General features: G+C 39.0%; 1 protein-coding gene across 1 annotated transcript in view; it reads right to left on the bottom strand.

Moving 5' to 3' along the window:
* PHLPP1 (PH domain and leucine rich repeat protein phosphatase 1) overlaps positions 1-17,929 on the bottom strand; it is a 212,986-nt gene that overhangs the window by 39,102 nt on the left and 155,955 nt on the right. The window contains exons 6-10 of the mRNA XM_036822823.1: positions 17,683-17,913; positions 12,019-12,221; positions 9,175-9,235; positions 6,495-6,590; positions 2,352-2,507 (exon numbers count right to left, since the gene is read on the bottom strand). Of these exons, the coding sequence (XP_036678718.1) occupies positions 2,352-2,507; positions 6,495-6,590; positions 9,175-9,235; positions 12,019-12,221; positions 17,683-17,913 (747 nt within the window). The remainder of the gene's footprint in view (positions 1-2,351; positions 2,508-6,494; positions 6,591-9,174; positions 9,236-12,018; positions 12,222-17,682; positions 17,914-17,929) is intronic.

Here is a 17,929-nt window from a genome sequence, read left to right as displayed (position 1 = left end):
GATGCCTGCTCTTTCTAATTCACTCAGCCCCTTACTCCAGCACTTCCCTGTGCTGGAAGGGCATCTGGCACGGCCTGCCCTCCTCCCAAGGCTGCCTACTTCCCCCGCACCAGCCCCTATTTTCCAAAATGCAGCTGGCTCTGGATAGGCCCATTTATCCAGACTAGGGTATTTCTGCCTAAATGCCTTTAGCTTACACTGTAGGCTCAGCTTATTCTGCTCTCCTTGATAGCAATGTTCCCTTTCAGTGGCTCAATTCAGGTCCTAAATTTTCCATACTGCATGACTAGAAATATTCTAGTTCATACAGTCACCCCTTTTCCAACATACAGATTCCATCTGGGACTGTACAGAATAGACAACATGGGAAAACCTGTGCAGGGCCACAAAGTCAACAGTCCACGCAGCGGTTCTCGACCCTGGGAGTCAGCGGAATTGCCTATGGAACAATCTAAGTTAAAGTTGCCCCTCGCTACTGCTCATCTGAACATGAACACACAGTCTCCTGGACCACACTGTGAGTGACCTCAGGCACACATTGTCAGATCTGGCTGGCACCAGGGAGACTCAATGACTGCTTAGGGACACCTCTAGAGAATGAAAAACATATTCAAGTGCCCCTTTAAAATAAAATTCTCAGAAATGAATAAAGAATGATTATTATCTATTGGAGAGTTCCAGCACTATTTACCTACTCTACTAGTCATGATCTTATAAGACTCAGATTCAGAAATGGCTTTATCTCATTCAAAGACTCCTAAAACCCGAATCAATCTACCTTTTGGTTTCTACCGATTCAATGTAGATCCCCCAGGAGAACAAGTGGATTCTCATTATAAAACTGCACCCAAATTTTCCCTAGTCAGCCTTATGAAAGAAAACACAAGGCTACAACATGACATAGAATTCTCCGCAGGGGAAGAAACCAAATCCTATAGTACTCATAACAATAAGAAACACGTGGGGCTTCCCTGGTGGCGCAGTGGTTGAGTCTGCCTGCCAATGCAGGGGACACGGGTTCGAGCCCTGGTCTGGGAAGATCCCACATGCCGCGGACCAAGTGGGCCCGTGAGCCACAATTGCTGAGCCTGCGCGTCTGGAGCCTGTGCTCCGCAACAAGAGAGGCCGCGATAGTAAGAGGCCCGCGCACCACGATGAAGAGTGGCCCCCACTTGCCGCAACTAGAGAAAGCCCTCGCACAGAAACGAAGACCCAACACAGCCATAAATAAATAAATAAATAAATAAATAAAAGAAACACGTCTAGAGCTACCCATAGGCTGTGCATTGTCCTTTGATATGAATGCAAAAGCGAGAACAATTCTTTAACTTACCTTGAAATATTGTTCTTTTTGTCAGGGGAATGACATAGCACCAGTCAATTACAATGTAACAATCCCATTTCCCCACAATTCCATTATTTCTCAATAATTATACCAGTAGGAATTCATTGTAACTTACATTAAGTACAGAGACTAAATTTTTTTTAAATGAGGGAAACAGAAGAAAAGGAAAAGGAAAGGAATGCTGGACATGTTCTCTCTCTTCATCTGGGTGATGGTTATGAGGTACATATGTATGTAGAAGTTCACTGAGCAGTACGCTCAAGAGTTGTACACTTTTTGACTGTTAGTTACATCTTGATAAAAAGATTTTTTTGAAAAAGGAAAAGGAGAGAAAGAAAAAAATGCAAATCCAAGATCAAGGGTAGTATTTAAAATTCCTTAAATTTTTTACCTTTCATTAAACAAATATTTATTGAACATCTTAGAAAGGAACCCTCCTACACTGTTGATGGGAACAATTTCTTTAAATACTTAGTGAACAAGTTATTTAGAAAAATTCTCTTTGTTCAAAAAGAAAATAGTTTAAATGCAAGGGTAAACCTGTGGTAAAGATAAGACAATTGGTAAAAAAAAAAAAAAGTAAAACTCTAGGAAAATCTATCTCTGTCACCCAAAGTCATAAATATGTGAAAGCAAGAACAGAGAATCCTAAGGTAATTACACTAAGCCTAGAGCGGGCTGCACAAGTTTTGACCAGGCAGCAAACTTCCCACCCTTGTTTTATACCGACACCTCCACAGCTCACGCTTATGCACAACTCAACCCACTTAAGGAATCAAAATTAAAGAAGCAGAGAAATTAAGAAAGACTCTCTAGGATATTCCTGCCTTTATTTCCTACAAAATGGTGACAGAAGTGGCTGGCAATACCATTTTCTTCATCAATCTAGGACAGATAGATAGTCACAAAGTCCACTTTAAATGGTCTGAGATCACCTAAGATAAGAATGCTAATTAGGGGGCATCTTACAAGTCGATGAACAACCAAAACAAACAAGCAGCTTTACCTGTCGGCCTTCATCAGAAGGTTGGGTGGCAGCTCCAGGAGCTGGTTGTGCTGTACATCCAAGACCTCCACTGAGGTTCTTTCTAGCCTTTCGGGAAGCCTTGTCAGCTGGTTGTGTCCCGCCAGTAGTTTCCGGAGACTACTATTACAAAATAAACTGTGCAAACAGGGACAAAGACAGAAGGAAACTTACTGAGAGCTCATTTGGGATGAAGATTTCAAAATGAATACGAGTAGGAAAAGACTTAAAATTATCTCTCTAAGAAACCTAAATTCATTCAGAGCAAGTGCAAATTCATTTTAACATAAGCTCAAAGTTGGAGCTGTTCATATTTCGATACTTTCCATACTTAAAAAAAAAATAGGGTGGGAAAATCTATGAAAAGGAATATTTAACAAAGCAGCTCTACTTAGTGAAAAAGAAAACGAGTTTCATAGAAGACACCAAAGGCAGTAGCCTAGTCTTGTTACACTCACAAGGCAAACCGTGAAAGGCTGTAGGCTTCCCCAGGCAGGGATTACATCTGGTATCGCCCTGGAACGCTGGGGGTTTTACCCACAATAGAATCTGAATAAATACAGTTGAGCAATTTTTACTTACAAGGTCAACCTTCAGTAAGGATTCTTTTGGCCAGTTAAACTTTTACCAATGACAACTGAAAAAATGCTACATTTTCCTCAGTTGCATTTCACAATAATTATTTCTCCCTTTCCTCACTTCCCTAAATCTGTATATTTCTATTTTCTCTTTGGTTTAATCCTAGACCAAAGTAGAGACTCCCTCCTAAAGAGAATATAACTCACTCAATGCAGTATTTTCTTTTGAGCATCAAACAAGCTATTGGGAAGCTTGACTGTGTTTTTTTCTTTTACGGGTTATCAAAACTGCAACAAATGATGAATATGTGTTAATCTTATGTAAATCTGCTTTATGATCACTTAAGACCTCAACAGTCGTAGAGAATAAAGCAGGTCCTGGGTTAAACATAGAAATCTGGGGACTGTGGGAAAATGTTATAATTTGCATCCGGATCACATTGGAATGAGAACTCATTTACACTGCTGTCAAAGAATGAGGCTTCCTCACCCACCTCCTGTTTCCCACCATTCTGACCTCACTGACATCCAAAGTTCTTAAATCACTCTATATTACAGCTGTAACTTTATTCACTTTAAGTATCAAAACGAGATTCTTTGCTCACAAAGATGCTAGCAACCTGTCTCAACACTGTGACACCGTGGGCCCCCCTTAAAGATATACCTGACTTTGCAGGTTTAGATATTAATGTGACAAGACAATCTGTCCAGGACTGTCATTCAGTCACAGCTATCACAGGGGCCAGCCTCTGTAACGCTCACTTCAACCTAATAATTTGGGATTTGGTCCACCAATTTTACTGTCTTGCTGGGTCTGGTATACAATTTAGAATTCTTAGAGAGTAGAATGGGATTATTTCTCTCTCTCTCTCTCTCTCTCTCTCACACACACACACACTTCACCCTTACATAGATAGACAACTGAAAGACAGGTTACAAAATCTTTGTCTTCATTTTTCCAGATAAGAAAGGAGATTTGATAACTATAGGATGAGTATAAATGCGAGTAACTGGATTTGTTCAATTCTTTTGCATACTATGAATTAAAATAATTCAAATAGCTTCTTTTCCTTTCAGTACAGCTCCACTGCTAAACATGAATTTCTCTTTTCTCAGACCCTTCACACACATCACCTAGACAAACAAAGCTTGAATGTTAAACCAACTTCTAACCAATCACTGTCTTGGCCTGGATATTAGATCAAAGATAGGGCCGATACAAAGTTTGCAACTAAACAACACCATAAATGAGAAAACATGTATTGTTTTTGTCCCATGTGTTAAAAACACAGACATACACAAAAACAAACACTGTTTAAATTTTTTGACAAGACAGCATTTGGATTTGCTTTGAATAAGCATTTGTTTAGATCCCAAAAAAGCCTGTACTAATGCAGAGCAAATCAAAGATTAATTAACTCTGGGGAAAACTGGGTAAGATATCAGTTATCTTGTATTTATTTAATTGTTGGTTTATTTATATAATATCTTTGTTGTAGCATACAGTGACACAGAGGCCTTAGACTCCAACATGTTATATGTGTTAAATTGGGGAGGTCAAAGTAGGCAAGAGAAAAACAGACAGAAAGATAACAGTACCAGATTTTTTTTAAAAAAATTATTTTTCCTCATTAGTAGTAGCCTGTTTTCATTTTTGCTGTTTGTCTTCTAAAAGGGTCTCTCTCTCTCTCTCCCCCTCCTTCACACACACACACACACACATACATCTGTCCACGGGGCACATCACCAAAGTCCTTTTGATAATGGTGACGGGCTATACTGGGTCACCTAAATGCTCACTCAACATAAAACTCTAAAGCAAAAAGCATTTTCAAATGGATTGAATTTACAGGTATAACATATGGCTGAGAAACAAAGAAAAATCAACTGAGCTTTCCAGGGATTGAAAATGTAACTTGGACTTCTTCCACAAGAGCTAGACTCTAACACAATGTTATCCAACAGAAATACCATGCAAGCCACATACGTAATTTAAAATTTTTTAGTAGTCACATTTAAAAAAGTGAAAAGAAACAAGTAAATTAGTTTTTACAGTACACTTTTTATTTGACCCAATATATCCAAAATACTATTTTAGCATGTAATTAATATACAATATTATTGAGATATTTTGCATCCAGTGTATATTTTATACTTCAGCACTTCTCAGTTAGGACTAGTCACGTTTTAAGTGCTCAATAGCCCCTCAGCTAATGGCTACTGGCTGTCATAGTGGACAGCTGAACTCTGACACATTTACTGGGCTTACTAAGCAGGTGTATTTCATGATCCTTCTCCTTTACAAGAGAACAGAGGAATACGATCATAAACCTTTAAAGATCGTGTATCTAAGTTTACCCCAAAATAGTGATATATTTCTACAATTTTTCATTGATATTTTTTACTATATATGGTTAAAAATAAACGACTTACTCTGTTCAGTGACTGTCTGAGAATAGTGGAAATACCTAGACCTGAGTTGTGGCAGCCACTAGGCACAAGTGGCTATTTAAATTTAAATTAATTAAAATTAAATAAAATTTAAAATTCAGTTCCTCGGTCACACTGTCCACATTTCAAGTGCTCAACAGTCACATGTGGCTAGTGGACACTGTAGTGAAGAGCACAGATACAGACCATTTCAATCACCACAGAAAGTTCTTCAGGACAGCAGTGGGATAGACTACTCTTCCGGTTATTAATTGCATGGCTGGTCACTAACAGTCCAATAATATTTTATGCCACAATTAGCCAACCTGAAGATATTTGTCTAGATCTGTGGATACCAGATATCATCACGTGGCTGCTTTACAATCTTGCCATTAAAGTGAATACTATGAAATAAAAATAATAGCACGTTAAGAGAGAGAAGAGAAGGAAAGAGAAGTTCTTCGACCTTCTACTCCAAATTTCACACAAGAAAAACAGAATCTAGTTTGCTTTTTCTGGTTTAATGATCTAATAATCTTTTTTTTTTTTTTCAGGGTTACGTTATTTTTTTTTTCAGGGTTACGTTCAAATAAAGCCAAAAATTATTTGTTGGTAAGGTAGACATGTAATACAATGGACAGAAGGCAAAGATTCTGAAAGAATTAAGATTTCAGAGGTGAACAAATCATACTGTTTGCTGAGTCTCTGAACATTTCTTTTGGCTTATTTGAAAATTTCCACCAAGCATCAACCGCCACGTGGCTTTGCGAAGTCTGGCTCGGAGTCAAAGCCTTGGTCTACCCATCACTGCATGATGGAAGATTGTGCCTCGAAGATACCATGAGAGGTAAAAGATACTAAATAAGGTTTTATTATTATTTTTTTGGCCACGCGGTGTGGCATGTGGGATCTTATTAGTTCCCCAACCAGGATTGAACTCGTGCCCCCTGCATTGGGAGTGCAGACTCTTAACCACTGGACCGCCAGGGAAGTCCCTAAATAAGGTTTTAGAACAAACTCTTTCAGGGGTTCATAATAACAAATTAAACACTGAATCAGCAATTTTTTCCATTGCTCATCTAATTTGAGATTCTCTAACTTAATCTGTAATACTCACCGTGCAGGAAGTTCACATATTTGATTATGGCCAATATCCAAAACTTCTAGCTTTCGGCTTTCACATACCCACTCAGGCACGTTTTCTAAACGGTTCCTAAATATAAGAATATACAATTCTTTTTGATTGGAATTTGGCTTAAAATATGGTTCAAAAGTCAAAATAATTATATAGCACAAATAAAACTTCGAGTGAAATACCCAATTACAGTGAGTATCAATCAAAAGGACATGTGTATTCACTTTAATCTGAAGCAAGATGAACTGTGATAGGGAAGGAATAAGAAATAAAGAAAGAGTAGCAAAGAACACAGTCATATCATCTGCATCATCTCTAAAGTCGAAAAAAAAGTCTGGTTCCCAGAATTACCATCCCAAAATGTCTATAAACCCATGTAAGCTTAGGGAGAAGATGTCTTATATTGGAAAACAAACAAACAAACACATATACACACACTTCCAGTTAAGGTAAATAGTCAAATGGTATAAAATAGTTTTATTTTCCAATTTGCATTTTTACCCTGAACATGAAAAATTTTCCTAACTCCAGAAGGTACCATGAGAGCAGTGCCATAGACAAATGGAAAGAAATGGCAGCAATGAAAAGATACACTAACCCTTAAGTTCAGAATTAATTACTTGAAAACATTTACTTAGGCATTAGATAGTAATTATAATTACCAGAAACAAGTAGACTAAACCAATGGTAACTTAAATTGTTAAATGAATTGACCATGTCTCAGATAAACCTACTATATTTGAATGTCTCCTTAGTCACAGATGGTTAGCTTTTTACCTTCTTTTTAAAATATGTGAAATGACTAGGCACAAAAAATCTAACATGGTATGTATGTTATGACTACAATTCTTTAAAAACAGATGAACAAGTCTGTGAAAAGTATGATGCTTGGAACAAGGATTATATTAGAGTAAAAGTTTTTGCTATTATATCAACTTTTCAACTAAAACATAGAAAAGAAGGCATTATTTTCTGTTTAGTGTTTATATAGGTACACACGGTTCTGGCTTTGAAGCTCTACAGATTGACACACTTAATTACTTTATTGTACAGTAGTTAATCCCTAAAACATCTCAATACGATAGGTGAGTGAAAGTACCCTTCAGTATAAGCAACCTCACCATATAGCAATAAAATTCCTCTTAAGTGATAAAATAACCTAGAACTTTGAACTTGAGGAGCTCTAAGAACCTAGTAAACACTATAATGAGTAACAGCTCAGTTTCTTTAGAGAACGTAAGTACATAAGAGAGGGTGAAATACCCAGAGCTATGTGAGGGGAAGCAGAGGTTTTTCTAAGAGAATATCCTACGGTTTGGGAGGTGGATTAGGCAGAGCATGTTACAGTAAAGATTCTGGACATGCGAGTTAAAAAAAAGATGAATAGCATTTAAGTGCAGAATTCAGGGACTAGCATGACATAAGAGTTTCCAATTCAGTCTCACTTAGGGGTTTCAATGGGAACCATTTGCCAATTATATACTATAACTAAAAGAAAAATAGATTCACTCTATGGCCAATTCTCTCGAATAAATCTGTTCAAGATATTTATATGCACCCATGTATGCAAACCCCACTCCTGTACTCTTATTTAAATGCTGAAGATAGTAATATTCAAGGCTGACAGAAAAAAAAAAGAACTTAGGTAGTGTCTGACTTAAAATTCATTAAACAGAACTGTCTGACATGAGTTTAGTAGGAAATGTATGAAGCACTACTCATAAAGGATTTTATAATTATAAATGTCTAATAAAACTAACTGTAATCATTCTCACATCAGCTAAACTCTGACACATTCTGACATAATTATGATTGAGAATATTATTAAAATATCTAGGTTTGTGTACTTTCATGACTAAAGGCAAATTCTGCACCTGACAAATCACATATCAGTTGTATCAGATTTTACACACTGAAATGAGTTAACAGTTGTCACGTTGACAGGGCCACATGCTCCCATGTACTATGGTCATTCAGAAAAGTCTTGGTTATTACCTTTGGAATTAAGTTAAAAGTGAGTTTCAATTTAGTGTGTTGAGATTATGAAAGTCTAATTTGTGCAAATACATGCTTTGGGCCCTCAGGAAAAAGTCTACTACAATATTTGTGGGAACCAGAGTACACATGACACACTGTAGTAGTGAATTTGTGTAAAAGGTGTTCACAAGTGAGCTGAGAAAAGTGAGCAGGCTGTATGGAAACCTTACTTTGGTCGTCTCAGCCACCACTTTTTAAGAGTTCTTAGTAAGGAGATGTATGTACAAAACAGAGGCAAAAAATCAGAGAGCTATATAGCACAACATATATTTTTAACGAAATTAACAACATTTCAGGGAAAGACACGAAGATACGGTTAATATAATTAAAGAAGTACTGGACCTTCCAGCCATACAACCCTCAACTGACTAATCTTTCAAGCGTAAACCTGGCATTCAAACCGGTGTCCACATCAACATCTTGATCCTCCTGGTGTAAACTATAGTATACAAATGAAGTACATATTTTAACTGACAGATAGTTGCATGCATTTTTCAGAGGATAAGTATTCAACACTAGTGAATACCTTCAAGATACATAAAAAGTTCTTATGCCAAAGTTGAGACAGAATCTTCTAAATAATTTTCAAGCAGACCCCAGAGTGCTCTAGGACTTGCCTTCTTACCTTGAAACATCCATGTAGGACAGATAATTCGGAACTGGGTAAACGTCAAGTTGGACAAGTTCTAGGAAGCAGAAAACAAAAACATTACCATTCAAGTGACACTGAGACTCTTTTTATATGTAGAATATCATTCCTGTGCTTTATTCTCCATGGTTTGTTTAGGTTAGGAAATACATCCATTTGTTTAACTTTGAAACTATAGGAAAGTACAAAGAACTTCTAATTTAATCACAAGATCTTATTCAGAGACTGAAATAAATCACTCATTCTACTTTCCCACCTCTTTCTTATCCACTTACTGTGGCACTCCTCTTGTTATGCATGCTAAATTTTATCTGGAAGATTAACTGTATGAATACCATTTTTTGTTTTAAACATTCAGGGTTCCTTCCATAAAATCAAATGCACCCTGGCTTGTGCCTTTTTCACTCTACTGGAACAGCACTCCTGAGGGTCACAAATGACGTCCTCTACTCAAATCTGGAAGCCCTTCCTCAAAACTGTACGAAATGACACCTAGGGTTTTGTTTCTCAGATAGAGTAGTTTCAAGATGTCCTTCTGCTTCTCTAAACCCTTACCAAGTAAGTATTTCAGAGGTTCAGCTTCTCTCTGGTTTCCTACTCTGGCCCCAGCTAACTGTGAGGGTTTTGGCGGTCTACTTTTGGTACTGGGTCTCTTCTCTTTTCTAGTTACCTTACTTCCATGGTTTCAGGTACCACCTATGAGCAGATGTCTTAAATCAGCATCTGTAGTCCTGACTGCAGATTACTACTAGCTCACACAAAAACCACTGCAGTACCCTGGATTAGTGGAAGAGTGCATCATTCCACTCTTCTCCCATAAGTGCGCTCTGCACACTGCTTTCATGTTAACAGTCTTAATAGCATCATTTCCATCACATGCCTCCTCCACTAAGAATCTCCACTGGTTCTCTACAGCTTACTGTACTAGCTTCAAAGCTTCACCAAGCTTCACTCCAAGCCATGCATCCCATAAGTACTTCTCACCACTTTCCAGCAGGTACCTATGAGTTTAGAATTCCCTGTGTTTGGGCTTCCCTGGTGGCGCAGTGGTTGAGAATCTGCCTGCCAATGCAGGGGACAAGGGTTCGAGCCCTGGTCTGGGAAGATCCCACATGCCGCGGAGCAACTAGGCCCGTGAGCCACAACTACTGAGCCTGCGCGTCTGGAGCCTGTGCTCCGCAACAAGAGAGGCCGCGATAATGAGAGGCCCGCGCGCCGCGATGAAGAGTGGCCCCCGCTCTCTGCAACTAGAGAAAGCCCTCGCACAGAAACGAAGACCCAACACAGCCATAAATAAATAAATAAATAAATAAATAAATAAATAAATAAATAAAAAGAATTCCCTGTGTTCTTCCATCTGCCGAACAAACCACATTCAGATTCTTTCCTTTTCAACACCCACTTCATACCTCCCAGCTACCCATATCCTATAACCCTTTGGTGACCTGTAGCTATCTGAGGTTTGGTTTGTTTCTCCAGTGAGAAGACAGTAATCTCATTAAAAAAAAGAAAAGAGAAAAAAAAATCCCTATCCTCTAGCACTCTTGCACTACACTATGCATAAAACAAGTGCTTGACAAATATTTGTTCAGCACGTAGTAATAAGTACTTGTTTCCATTCAGTTGTCTGATGGGAGGGAATGGAAATCTTCACTTCAGCAAACATATGCCCATACGACCTTTTCTGTTTTAGAACTGCCATGATTTCCAAATTCTAAGGAGGAGACCTTATTAAACGAGTAAGACTCTTGCTTTGTGGTGTCCCTGTGGGTATATAATTTGGGTTTCTCTTAAGGTGAGCTCCTTTGTTGGTGGAGCGGGAAATCTGAGACCCTGAATGGAGTCCGTAACAGACCTCCCTTTCACTTTCATTCTCCAGATTTACTATCTTTTTTTCTTTTTAATTAATTAATTAATTTATTTATTTTTGGCTGTGTTGGGCCTTCATTTCTGTGCGAGGGCTTTCTCTAGTTGCGGCAAGCGGGGGCCACTCTTCAACACGGTGCGCTGGCCTTTCACTGTCGCGGCCTCTCTTGTTGCGGGGCACAGGCTCCAGACGCACAGGCTCAGTAGTTGTGGCTCACGGGCTTAGTTGCTCCGCGGTATGTGGGATCTTCCCAGACCAGGGCTCAAACCCGTGGACCCCTGCATTGGCAGGCAGATTCTCAACCACTGTGCCACCAGGGAAGCCCCCCAGATTTACTATCTTAACAAGGTAGCCCAATCAACAGTTCACCCCCCACCTTCCCCCCTGTCTGCCCTTCAAGGAGAAGAGCCAAATCACAAGTGGGAGTAACCTATCTAAATATCACGATATGAGAAAAACAAATTAGGAACTATAAAATCTTCCTTTTTGATTCCTTTAAATACCAAACCAGGATTCTTCTTTTATGATTTTTGTCTTAGCAAAATTGGAAAAACTTATTTTCCTAAATGGAAAGAAAAATCAAAGTTGAGGCAGAGAAGATGGCACTGAGTAAATTCTTAGAACCAAAAGAGAAACTCTGGGGACTTCCCTGGTGGCGCAGTGGTTAAGAATCCGCCTGCCAATGCAGGGGACACGGGTTCAAGCCCTGGTCCGGAAAGATCCCACATGCCGTGTAGCAACTAAGCCCGTGTGCCACAACTACTGAGCCCGCGTGCCTAGAGCCTGTGCTCTGCAACAAGAGAAGCCACTGCAATGAAAAGCCCGCACGCCGCAACTAGAGAAAGCCTGCATGCGGCAATGAAGACTCAACGCAGCCAAAAATAAATAAATTAAATAAATAAATTTAAAAAAAAAAACAAAAGAGAAAATCTGATGTGGTCTTTGTTACATACCATTAGAAGAGGTATACAGTGCTTTTAGGAAATAGCCACAGATGTTTAGTGTCACCAGTTGATTCCTTTCACAGTGTAAAACTTCAATGTTGTTGAAAACCATAGCATCTAGATCACCAAGCTTATTGTCGCGCAGATCAAGCTGAGTGACGTGAGGGAGAAAGTCCACTTCATCTGCTATTAGCTTCCTAATTAGGTTCAGTCTTGAGAGGAAAAGGACAAAAATAGAGACTATAATTAACTGCAGTGTTATAAATAAACAGTCACACCCTCACATGGTGACTAACAAGAAGGACTCAGGTCTCACTCTGTCACGGTCCTCCATGATTTCTTTAATCTCAGTATCTGGCTTTCCTTAACTAGCTACAATTCCATGAGGTCTTAACCTTGACAATATAATCTGAAACACAATTTAGATCATTAAGGCTGGAAGAGAGATATGCGTATTGATTTCACCTTAGTTCATTTCAACGGAGAAAAAAATCATTTGAATGTTTATTTCCAAAGAATCTGGTTGAAAGAACACGAGAAGCAAAACCCAGAATAACCCATTAAGCACATTACAACTACATGGATATTTCAGGAAAGAGAGAGGATGAGTGAGCAGGTAGATGAGCAGCCATAAAGGACAGAATTAATCGGTGAACTTGGAAAAAGAATAATGAATGGGAGCCAAATATACACCAGAGACAGGTGTGCAAATACATCTGAATTTTCAGTTGGTTCTGGACCAAAGATTAATTACCAAAACGATCTCCAATTTTAAAATACTACTTGAAAGAGCAAAGTGCAGAAAATACTGAAATTTGACACGTAGGATTCACTGAGAAATCATAAAACAAAGGACGATAATGGGGATCAACAAGTTCAGGGCACAGGGAAAAACTGGCAGAGCCTCAGTCATAAGAACTAGTTAGCTAATAGACTAAAGTTGCCATGAATGAGCTGCCAAGAAGATAAGTAAGTAGTAATGGGGACCAGGAATCAACGTAACAAAAACACATCTGGCTTCAAAGTGGAGAAAAACAGATGAAAATCTCAATTCCTAGTTTGCTAGGCTACGCCCAAATCCTTTACAAACAAACAAACAAACAACAGAACCTCCTGCTTCTCATTACAAAGCCAACAGAGTGCTGAGATCATGCACTTGGTTAGAAGAGCATTAATACAAAGGCAGGAGCTTAGAAAAAAGCCAAGTCTTCTCTGCAGTGATTTTCTGCCCTTTGAGAAAATAAAATAAAATGAGGGTAACTAAAATTTTACTAGCAGTATCATAAAGCCACTGAAACACAAGGAAGAGTGACCAGACAGCAAAGAGCTAGGACTTGTCAACCTGCAAGAACAGCATATTGCCTCTTCAAATGTCCCCAAGATGATTTTTTTTTTTTTTTGCTCCTTTTCTTTTCTATTCCAGGTTGTAAGATTAAAAAACTGGCCTCAACCCAGCAATTTGCCTATCTCCAAATGCTCACTAGATTACTAGAATATGTACACAGAATAAAAAGAAAAAAAACCCCAAATCTAATTTTGGATATAAGAGATTGCAGGAATTGAAAAAATGTCCCATGATCTCCCTAATCTACACTTTAAATTATCTTCACGTGGCACTATCATCTCCTCGCCCTCCCCCTCCACTGTATTAACACTAACGTAATTAAAGGGCTGGTTTAATGAGGAGACAAAAGAAAAGGGAGGTTAGTCCCACTATGCACTTTAAATTGCCAAGTCTTATCAGGATGCAAATATCAAAAGTTTTCAGGCTCACACAATAATACAACTACTTAGGGTGACCTTTTAAGAGGCAAAATGTGGTAAAAATTTTCTTCCAATAATCTCCTCAGTGAACACAGGCATTTTATTTATTTCATCAATACTCACTGAGCATTTACTATGTGTTGATCGGCAGCATGAAAATGTTCTAGTTCCAGTTTGCTGCTCAACACTTGCATGTGTGGCCTTGAGCAAGTCACCAAAGTCTCGGTTAAGTCTAATTCTAACCTGTAAAATGGGGATGACACCTTCCTTGTCCTACAAGGCAGCTGAGAAAATCAAATGAATGCATGTGCTGGTGCTCTGCGAACAAGGCACAGCCATGGTGATGATGATGACAGTAACCTATGGCTTTGCATCAATCCGAGGTGAATAAAGTAAGGTGCTTGTCAACAGATTTAGTCATTTAGTGAGGAAAACCAGATACGCTTTAAAATACGAAGTCTAAAGATACAAGTATGTGATAAATGTCATAAATGGCGTAAAATACAGAGAATGGTCAAAAAAGATGCTGTGCAAGAGGAGCCGTCTCATCTGAATCCCAAGGGCAGGCAGAATTCAACAGATGTAAATGGGAGAAGAAAGGAGTCCATGAGGAGTTGCTGAATGGCCTTTGGACTGAAGAGAAGAGCACAAGGTGAGTTTCACGCATGGGTGTAGGGGGTCCCTCAGGAGTGCAGGCTATGTGACAGGAGTGAGAATACGGCTACAAAGGTGAGTTAGTCGATTAATCTTTATCAAGTACTGTGCCTACTAAGCGCTAACACTGGGAACTCAAGGATACATAAATAAGAGCAGTGCTTCTCAAGTTATCTCGGGTGCAGGACCTATTTTCTGAACTTCTAATCCATCACAGACTGATGTGTAGTCATATGCACATACCAGGGCACAGCGCACCGCACAAGCAGTTCATCGCTGCAAGTTCGCCAACACCGAAACTAGTCTACTCCCTGTACCATGAGAAAGTCTGCTTACATGAGTCTACTTGGATATTGTGGCAATGTCAAGTCACTGTGCGTTTCTAAGATATTAAGTCTCAATTTCTATACATATCTCATTGCAGAAAAGTAGCAAATAGTAGGTTTGCTAGCACAGGCTGGAGGACCACACTATGAGCAGCTCTGAGCTAGATAGAGCCTCATCCTCAAGGGATTCACAGGCTAGTGGGTTGAAACCAGATGCAAGAGCTTGAATATCTTGAACTAGAGAACTGAAGGCTCTGAGCAAGGCTGTGCTTGCTTGAGAGGCTGTACAATGGCAGGAGACAGCTCAGCTAGGAGACAATAGCAGGAGTGAGAAGGCAAAGGAAGGGACAAGGAGTCAAACTAGTGTGCGAGAACTGATGGGTTCTGGTGGCAGACCAGAAAATAGAGTCAAAAATTTTGTGTCTGGATAACCAATGAAGCAGTGTCGCTAACAGCAAAATGAGGAATCCAGGGGAAAGAACTGGTTGAACAGAAAGAAACTAAACTCTGTTTCACATGTAATTTGGGTGAGTGTGTCAACAGGAGAAAGCAAGGTGAAATTATCCTGCTGGCAGCTGAAGTGGAATTAATCCCAAGAAGAGAAATAAGAGTTAGAGAAAAATTGAGGAATATTTACCATGGAGACGAAAGGTAAATGATGAAGTCCTGTGAGGACAGGCAACCAACCACCAAGGCACAAAACAGAAAGAGAGGTGATCGAGGAGAAAGACGTAATATCCCCATTTTGGACAGAGAAGAGGAGGAGAAATTATTACTGATGCCATAGAATGGTATCAGACTCAAAAATGTGAATATGAGAAAAAGAATAAGATTAAAAGAAAAATGACTACTTTTAATCTGATGTAATATTTCCATCTGAAGGAATAAAAATTCAATCAATAAAATCAGCCCTCTGCTTACAGAAACTAAGTGAAACTCCCCTTAAATCATTCCACTAGCTTCAGTTTAAGATATTAAGGCAGAACTATAAGCAAATCTGACCAGATTTCTGCCCCCTCAGCTCAGCGGTCTGAAAGGAAGCAGTTACCCACTCATGATCATTCCACATTTACATGAACAGAAGTCTATTCTGGTATTTAAATATCCTGTAACTAATCTCATCTAAAAAAGACCCAGTTAGAACTAGAAATCTGAAGAGTTTACAAAGCTCTTAATAAGAAGTTACTTCCAAACGTATTAGATTGATCTCGTTTGTAAGCTAATTCAGATCAAGAAAAATGATGCTTTCTTATCCATACCAGGTAACTTATAAATCCCCTCGTGCTTGCTACCTGAGGTCAAAACGACCATCGTTATACCTCTGGGTGGCTGAATTTAAAAAGGGCTCAAATTCTTGAGTATGAAGGTTTTCTAAACCCAAGTGACTCAGAGGCAAATAACGTTAACAATTTAGAAAGAAAGTTAACAAGACAAAGTGTTCAGTTCCCTATCCTGTCACACTCCAAAAAGTTCTCAAAGTCAGATAAATTATTACCATTTGAACTCCCTGAACTAAGAATTCTAGGTCTGCAAATTGCTAACACTTCCCCAGGTGCGACAGGCTTGATTCCTTTAGTCTGGGGAAAGGTAAAGCAAATCAACTCTTTGTGGGACTGGAATGAATGGGTTCCCCGGGGCCAAACGGGTAAGAATGGAGATGAGAGAGGAGCAAAAGGTGATGCTACTTTATACTGATGAACAGGCCTGAGTGAGGGTCTGGGGTTATCACCAGAGAGGAAAGTGGGTAGTAAAACAAGGAAAGAACCATCAAAGAGGTGAAAAGATGCCAAGACGGACAGCTGAGCACGTTCATGAGTACGAGATCTCAGCAGGTAATAATAACAATATGTAACATTTGCTGGGAGAGTGAGGCATTTACTCCATTCCTTCCAAAACTCTATGAATTAGATTCTGTTATTAACTGTAATCTAGAGATGAGAACACAGCTGCACAGAGACATTAAATATTTCACCCAAGATTTAATGTGGTCATCACTCCCTGGCTAATGGGAAAGTTAGTTTGGTTGAAAAAGTATCAAATTGGGCAAGTCAATATTAAGGCCTAAACCTAATAGGTTGCTTTGCAGGAACTCAAGCCCAATGACAGGCTCTTGTTTTTCCTTAAAAAAAGAGAAATTTAGAATGGCTTCCTCCTTGTGTATTGGTTCTTTGTGCATTAGAAAGTAAAACTGAAGTTTACATACAAAGGGATGATTACTGGGCATCTGTGATGTAGCAAGGCTTGTGTTAGTGTTTTCAGCTGGAGTTTAGTGCAATCAGGATTCAAAATGCAGGTTCCCTTGTTCTTGCAAGGGCTGAGAGTGGAGGTTCTGGCCAAACTTGGGCCTACCAAGAGATTATGAGTTTTACATTTTTGTAAAGAACTGTAAACTACGGGCAGACCCATCTGGATAGAGAGAGAGAGGAAATTAAAATAAGTAAATTAAATAAGTAATAAATTTAATTTAATGAATATATTATATTAAGGAAGCCAAGGAAGGGAAAAAAAATTAAGGAGAGATGCTCAATTGTGTCAACTGCCTCAAGCCACAGAAAAGTAGGAATAAGAGAGAAAAATATCCACTTGGCTCTTGATACGGTTTTCATTCACCATAAATAGCTCTCTCTGACTCGATGGGCCTACTGATTCACGCTAATTAAAACTGGGCTCAAACTTGCAAAACCAACTAAGACCTTCAAGATATGTGGTCACTCATCAGTGAGAAAAAAAAATTTAACAAGTTTCAGGCATGAGCAGACCCTACTACTAATCATTATACTTCCCTCTGGGCAAAAATAGCAAAGCGGGCCCTTATTGCAACTAACCAGCCTGCTTGCCTCGACAGAAGAATGCCACCAAAAGGGCTATAACCTACCCCCCAAATATAAGCCAACCACTCAAATGGGATATATATCTTTAAAATGGTTACCTTAGATCCACATGTTTAATGTGAGGCATTTTTCTTAAAGCCTGTAGCCTAAGAGTCTCCATACAGTTTCCAGACATACAAAGCTTATCCACAGCAGTCAATTTCTCCAATACCTCTGGAATGTCAGTGAATTCATTGAAAGAAAGACCAAGATAACTAAGCTGATGCATGTTCTCCAACTCAGCAGGAAGGGTCTGGAGAAAGTTTCCATCCAACAAAAATGTCTGTAAGCTATTAAAGAAAACAT

The sequence above is a fragment of the Balaenoptera musculus genome, chromosome 14, assembly GCF_009873245.2.
Source record: "Balaenoptera musculus isolate JJ_BM4_2016_0621 chromosome 14, mBalMus1.pri.v3, whole genome shotgun sequence".
In the NCBI taxonomy this organism is placed as follows: Eukaryota; Metazoa; Chordata; class Mammalia; order Artiodactyla; family Balaenopteridae; genus Balaenoptera; species Balaenoptera musculus.
This window is presented reverse-complemented; position numbering and strand designations above follow the sequence as displayed.